Source organism: Saxophila tyrrhenica (assembly GCF_035928015.1).
Source record: "Saxophila tyrrhenica strain CCFEE 5935 chromosome Unknown scaffold_30, whole genome shotgun sequence".
Taxonomy (NCBI): Eukaryota; Fungi; Ascomycota; class Dothideomycetes; order Mycosphaerellales; family Extremaceae; genus Saxophila; species Saxophila tyrrhenica.
The window spans coordinates 110,477-117,269 of record NW_027041762.1 but is presented as its reverse complement, the minus strand read 5'-3'; the positions used below and the strand labels follow the sequence as shown (position 1 = coordinate 117,269).

At 56.1% G+C, this 6,793-nt stretch overlaps 3 protein-coding genes across 3 annotated transcripts; 1 reads left to right on the top strand and 2 right to left on the bottom strand.

Annotated features, from left to right (window-relative positions):
* Positions 1-1,212: 1,212 nt before the first annotated feature.
* Positions 1,213-2,747, top strand: ERG9 (bifunctional farnesyl-diphosphate farnesyltransferase/squalene synthase; the record flags this gene model as incomplete). The annotated part of the gene is made up of 2 exons (XM_064808271.1): positions 1,213-2,535; positions 2,607-2,747. 2 exons carry the CDS (start codon positions 1,213-1,215, stop codon positions 2,745-2,747), a joined length of 1,464 nt encoding a protein of 487 aa, XP_064653593.1.
* Positions 2,748-3,242: 495 nt separating this feature from the next.
* LTR77_011057 (uncharacterized protein) lies at positions 3,243-5,147 on the bottom strand (the record flags this gene model as incomplete). Its single annotated transcript, XM_064808270.1, has 4 exons — positions 3,243-3,618; positions 3,674-4,529; positions 4,584-4,876; positions 4,927-5,147. The coding sequence occupies 4 exons, from the start codon at positions 5,145-5,147 to the stop codon at positions 3,243-3,245; spliced, it is 1,746 nt and encodes a 581-aa protein (XP_064653592.1).
* A 735-nt stretch (positions 5,148-5,882) lies between these two features.
* On the bottom strand, positions 5,883-6,570 carry LTR77_011056 (uncharacterized protein; the record flags this gene model as incomplete). Its single annotated transcript, XM_064808269.1, has 3 exons — positions 5,883-5,972; positions 6,030-6,265; positions 6,327-6,570. 3 exons carry the CDS (start codon positions 6,568-6,570, stop codon positions 5,883-5,885), a joined length of 570 nt encoding a protein of 189 aa, XP_064653591.1.
* Positions 6,571-6,793: the final 223 nt, after the last annotated feature.

The window sequence follows — 6,793 nt, the reverse complement described above, 5'->3', positions numbered from 1 at the left end:
CCCCCCTCCCTTCCTCCCTCTCCCAGTCTTCTCGCCCATCGCTGACTTCGACACAGACAAAAAGACATCAAAAAGGACTCCGAGCTCTTCACCGCATACTTAGGCTCCTACCGCGACAAAGCCAACCCGGCCCACGGCGAATCCTTCTACACCTTCGGCTACATCGACCAAGCCGCCCTCGCCGCCTCGGTCGAGAAAGAACCCCACTACGTCCCCATCGACTCCAGCCAAGGCTTCTGGCAGTTCGCCTCCCCCACCGTAGCCGTCAACGGCAAGCTCATCAACCTCCCCGGCAACACCGCCATCGCGGACACCGGTACCACCCTCGCGCTCGTCAGCGACGCCGTCTGCGAAGCCATCTACGCCGCCATCCCGGGCGCGAAGAAAGATCGTTTCCAGCAGGGTTGGCTCTTCCCGACTTCCATTCCTGTCGAGAAGTTGCCTTCCGTGCAGTTTGCTGTGGGAGACAAACTCTTCACCGTCCTAGGCGAGGACCTGCAGTACGCGGATGCCGGGAATGGGATGTGGTATGGTGGTGTGCAGAGTCGGGGGGATTTGCCTTTTGATATCTTGGGGGATACTTTTTTGAAGAATGTTTATTGTGTTTTTGATCAGGGGAATAAGCGGTTTGGGTGTGTGCAGAGGATTAAGCCGGAGAGTAAGCCTGCGAACGGTGGGGGGAAGCCGGCGAGTGGTGGTGGGGATGGAGAGGGTGATGGTGGGAGTACTGGGTCGACTGGGTCGTTCAAGGATTGGTTTGCGGCGTGGGTGCAGAAGCTGCTGCAGTTGTTGGGGCTACGTTGATGGGGGTGAGGGGGAAGTTGGAGGGTTTACCTGAGATGGCTTTGATTGCGATCATTGTTTTGCGAGTTGTGATCATATATGCATGTAGAGAAGGGCCACCTGTTCATACCTACTTCACCTAGCTCATACAATGTCTTGGTTTACTGGTCTCCGTCTTCCTAAGTGGTGAAGTGACGGTATGCCTTACGGATGCCTTATATCACTCGGCTCGGCACCACAGCTTAGGCGGGCCGAGATCCTTCACATCGAACCATTCCACGAACAATTTCACGAGCAGGCGACTGCGCTCTACTGGTCAGCTTTGCGGTGGCATTTTGGAAGCGTTTTCAACAATGACCTCGGACGGAGTCTGAACGGCAGTACACACACGTCCAACTCCTCCACCACCCCTCCCTGACCGCTCGCACCATGCCGTCCCTCAACACCATCGCGTACTACCTCTTCCACGTGGGCGAGCTGCGGTCAATCGTGCAGTGGTCCGTCTGGCACAACCCGGTCCATGAGCGCGACGAGTCGAAGGAGAGCGAGAACCTGAAACGATGCTTCCACTTCCTCAAACTGACATCGCGGTCTTTTGCGTCGGTCATCCAGGAGTTACACCCCGAGCTGCTGGTTCCTATGACCGTCTTCTACCTGGTCTTGCGCGGACTAGACACCATTGAGGATGACATGACCATCGACATTGGCCCAAAAGAGCCTTTGCTGAGAGACTTCCACAAGCATCTGGAGGACGAGGAGTGGACGTTCGACGGCAGTGGACCGAACGAGAAGGATAGATCACTGCTCGTCGAGTTCAATTGCGTGGCGAAGGAGTTCAACAAGATGAAGAAGGAGTACCAGGTCATCATCAAGGACATCGCCAAGAAGATGGGCAACGGCATGGCAGACTACTGCAAGGACGCCGCGTTCAACAAAGAGGGTGTGCAGACGGTGCAGGACTACGAGCAATACTGCCACTATGTCGCCGGCCTCGTCGGCGAGGGATGCACCCGCATGTTCGTCGAAGGCAAGCTCGCTAACCCCGTCCTGCTTCAACGGCCAGAGCTCATCGAGAGCATGGGTCAATTCCTCCAACAAACCAACATCATCCGCGACATCCACGAAGACAACGTCGACAAGCGCTACTTCTGGCCCAAAGAAGTCTGGTCCAAATACGTGAAATCCCTCCCCGACCTCTTCTTACCCGAAAACCGCGAGCTCGCGCTGCAATGCCAGAGCGAAATGGTGCTCATCGCCCTCCGCCGCGCGGACGAATGCCTCTTCTACATGGCCGGCGTACGCGAGCAGAGCGTCTTCAACTTCGTCGCCATCCCGCAGAGCATGGCCATCGCCACCCTCGAGCTCTGCTTCAACAACTACACCATGTTCGAGCGCAACATCAAGATCACCAAGGGCCAGGCGTGCCACCTCATGACGCAGTCCACGCAGAACTTGCAACTGGTTTGCGATATCTTCCGCGAGTACGCGCGGAAGATCCACCGCAAGAACCGGCCGCAGGATCCGCATTTCTTGGATATCAGTATTGCGTGTGCGAATATTGAGAAGTTTATTGAGAGCATCTTCCCGACGCAGACGGCGCGGACGTTGCCGAAGTCTGGAGAGCAGCGCCCTACCGCCGTGGACCCGGAGACGGAGGAGAGGAGGAAGCGGGAGGAGGCGGAGTCGAGGCAGGACATGATCTATATCATGCTGGCGGTGGTGACGACGCTGGTTATCATCTCAGGGTCGATGGTGAGTATCTTCACTTCCCTCTAATGCTTTCGCGGTACAGAAATAGAAGGCGATACTGACATGTCCAACAGATCGGCGTAGCCTGGTTCTTCGGCGCGCGCTTCGACCTCGCCTTCTCCGCGATGAAGGACGGCGTCAAGGAGATCAGCGGTAAGATGGGCGCGGCGGCGCCTGCTGCTAGCCCTTCAGAAGCTGTGCACGTGGAGCTCTAGTATCATTTCAGCCTACGTTTCTGCTATCGTTGACTGTATTTTCTAGTGTGCATACCCTCAGCGAAGCTCTTGTCCAACATCCCCTATGCCATCACAAGTCGCTGGTGTTCGGCTCAGAGGCCGTTTCCTCTGTTTCGGGGCTCTGGCTCTATCATACCTCCTAGCACGGATGTCAAATTGCAACCGAGCCTCTCTCCATGGCTTACTCTTCGGTTGTGCCGCTTTAGAAGTGCTTATATCGACTCTCTGTTGGAGAGTTGCGTTTGCCCGATCCTGAGAAGGGGAGGGACTGCTTATGCTATGTCTTGACGTTGTCGTGGAGGCATCGGCGTGAGTGGGAGCGCGAACATCCCTCGTGTTAATCAGTATGACGGAGTACAGTGGGCATGGCTATGGACCGGGCCTACTACTTCCCACACATTCCTCGATTATCGTAAACACAATCGAGTGTACAAGGCTGTCGATTATAATCTATCCATATCCACATTGCTACACCTAACACATACAAGCCCCACCCAAGAAATCCCCAACAGTGTACTCAGGATACTCATACCCAATCTCGGGGTACAGCTTGCTCGCCGGCTGCGGATCCCCATGGATCGGCAGCTCCGTGTGCTCCTTAGGCACGCCGTCCATGCGCGCAATCGCCAGCCACTGCAGCACGGGTCGCTGCCCGTAGCCGAAGGGGTCGACGCCGGGGCTCCACGCGTCGGCGGTCACGATGCCCATTTCGGCGTCCGCCGAGGCGCAGGCGGTGGTGAAGGTGAAGTACATCCAGTCGGCGCTGTGGGCGTCGACGGCGTGCCAGATGCCGTGGACCTGCATTTTGCCGTCGGAGTGGGTGAAGGGTTGTTCCTCACTACGATCCAGACTGTTAGCAAAGAGGTACATGTAGGCGTTTGGATTTTGGGTTGGGTAGGACTTACCTCGCTGTCATGAATTCCACCCCCTTGATCTGCTGCCAGTAATACGTAAACCGTTCCGGAACCACGAGCTTCGCTCCAATCGCCACATAATCCTCCGCGCCCAGGTTGTGATCGTGATGATGGTGCGTGACGAGCAAATGCGTCACCGACCGGTTGAACGTTTCCTGCACCCACTGGATCACCAGATGGCTCTGCTGGGGCGGCGCGTCCGTGACCATGATCGCATCGTCGAAGACCGCTACGACGGTTCGGTAGACGGTGTTGTCTTTGAACGTCAGGTGGTAGAGGTTCGGCAGGCTGTCGATGGGTTTGACGACTTTGAGCGCGGGGAGCGTGCCAGAGTACGGGCCGGCGTAGAAGAAGTTCTGCGAGAACTCGAAGATCTGCGCTGGGGTGGCGAATTCGGGGTACAGGGCCGGTGATGGCGGGGCGCCGGAGACGGTCTGGTTGGTGATGGCTGGCGGGAGGCCCTGGAACTGCGTTGGAGGGAAGGAGGGGTTGATCTTGAAGTTGTTCAGCTGGATCTCCTGCAGCATCAGGTCCTCGTTGTACAGCAGCTTGATGTTCTGCGGCAGGCTGATGCCGTCCACCATGGTGTAGTTGTACAGCAGGACGTCGTTCGTTGAGGGCCCGAGGATGGGGTGGTCTTCGTAAGCGCGCACGCGGGCCGGGAGGTAGGTTTCCGGGTCGAAAATGACCGTCAGGTTGAGGGAGTCGTCGGTGACGGCTGGGTGCAGGCGGGCGTCGTTGATTTGCACCATGGAGGTTGCGAGGGTGCCGGTAGAGGCTTGGAGGCTGCGCACGATGGCGGGGGAGAAGCGCCAGGCGTCGCGGACGAGGATGTAGGCGAAGAATGCTAGGCCATAATATCAGCATATGGCAAGCAATGGGACCGATGAGGAGGTCTTACGATCGACGTATCCAAACGGCGCCTCTGGTGGTGCGAAGAGGAACTCATTGCCATCTACGAAGCATGCATATCCATCTTGCCCGCTTCTCACAACAAGGGAAGACTCGGGGATCTCCAGAAGCGTTCGCTGGAAGGTCCAGTAGTCTCCCAGAACATCTTTGCGGTCGATTCGCTGGACCACTTGTGTTGGGTCGCTCAGATCGTAGGAGATGGTCTGCTCACCGGCAACTGAGATGCCGGTGTCTGCGACTCCTGGTACGTTGCTCTCGGCGATGCTGAAGGATCTCCATATGCTGCAGATATATTAGCGTCTGGCTTGTGTCAAGGACATTGATGGACGTACAATGCATGGGACGAGACTGTCTTCAGGTTGTCCAACGCGCTCTGTCCACCCAAAGCCTCAATGCTCTTGTCGAGTATGCCCTTCGCGGACAAGTCATCGTGTCTTCGATGGATGCCAAAGGTCTCTAAAGGATCCTCACCACAAGCAGCTACGCATGTGATTGCAATGAGATAATACCAAGACAGGAACATGCTGATCGCGGGGACTTTGCAGCGCGCCATTGAGATTGACTAACGAAGGGAAGGGATGATTCTGTGCCGCGCCGGTTGTGTACACCAAAGTTCTTTTGCATTCAAAACAAACGGGAGAGCTTTGAGATGGAGAAGGGGAGAGCTTCACATGCCTGCTGCCTGCCGTCCAAGCCGTCGACCCATGAACAATGCATTACGCCTCGCGATACCAGCGATCCCAACCACACCCTGGCCTGGCAGAACGTGAATCTTGGACGTTTGTTGTACGCCATCTATCGAGCCGTCATCGACCCACCCGTGCCTGTCAGAAATGGATTCTCCGATACGCCACCGTGCCACGAACAGCCGTTGCTGTCAGTGATCATCAGGGCTGGCAGAGCACGTTTTTTTTCCAGCCCCATCCGTGCATTTCAACCTTGCCGTTCCTGCCGTTGTCTTACTGCAGCTAGCGCGGTGGGGGATCGGTTAGCGTGTGATTTGAAGTGGACTTCAGCCGTTGGAGGTACGTATCGGAGACAGAGGAATCGGACGTGTGTCCGAAGGATAAACATTGGATACTATGCTTTGTGGCTGTTCTATGAATCGCCTTTGGAGTTCTGCCCTCCGCGGAATCCAACTTGACGTTCCAGCAAGCCACTCCACCCCTTGGATGACATGTCTCTCGCACAACATTCAAGCCATTGGCTGGGATGACCATTCCACAATCCATTGTGTCATACAAGCCAGCTCGCAATGCCGTTTCCGAGATTCCGATCGATGACTGACCTACTTCTGCGGCGGAGGCGGTGGAGGATCAATGGGCTCGTAGACGCCCAAGTCGACAAGGAAGGCAAAGCTGTTCAGTTCGCCAAAGACCTGCAAATTCTGTGAGCTTCAGAAGGTCAATGAGCAACCGTAAGCGGGATCGCATACCTGCTTAATCTGGAACGGGAAACGGCAGCCCTTTGGAGCAGGGACTGTCTCCAGGATGGTGATACCCAGAACAGGCTGCGGCTCGAATGGAATGACGAAGCGGAAGGTAACAACGTCGCAAGTCCAGTAGATGTTGAGGGGTTGGTATGGCGTAGTCGCTTGCGCAGAGTTGGCGGCGATGAATTCAGTGCGGTTCGCCAGAGTTGGGCCCAGCAGTGGGACAGGTCCGGTGTTACCTGGTCGATGAGATATGGTCAGCATTGCACTGGAGCGCCTTGGAGGCAGCAGGCGGGTTACCAGAGTTGATGATCGATGCGACGGAGCCAGAAGTGTCCACGACATCCTCCGTGATCAAGGCTCTCGCCAAATCCTCGTTGAACGCATCTCCGTTGGTGAGCTTGATGAAGTTGTTCACGAGCTCGTGCGCAGTGTGTTTGGTCAGACACCCATTCCCTGCACCAAATCCAAAGCTCAACGTCGGGAGCGCTGAGACGTATGTCGCGAGGACCGAAACGACGGCAATGGCGTTGAACGAACGCATGTTTGCTGATTAGAACCGAGTGCTGTGAGGTGTACGAGAGATTCTGTGCTCAGAAACAATCAACGCCGATACGAACTACTATCCTCCGAAACTGATGACCTCCGTCCAGACTATGAAAGGCTACTCGCCGAGGACTCCAATGCAGGCACCAAACATGGTCAACGTCATCAACGACCCAGAACGAGCACCTTCCAAATCTCCCAAGCCTCCGGAATAATTGTAC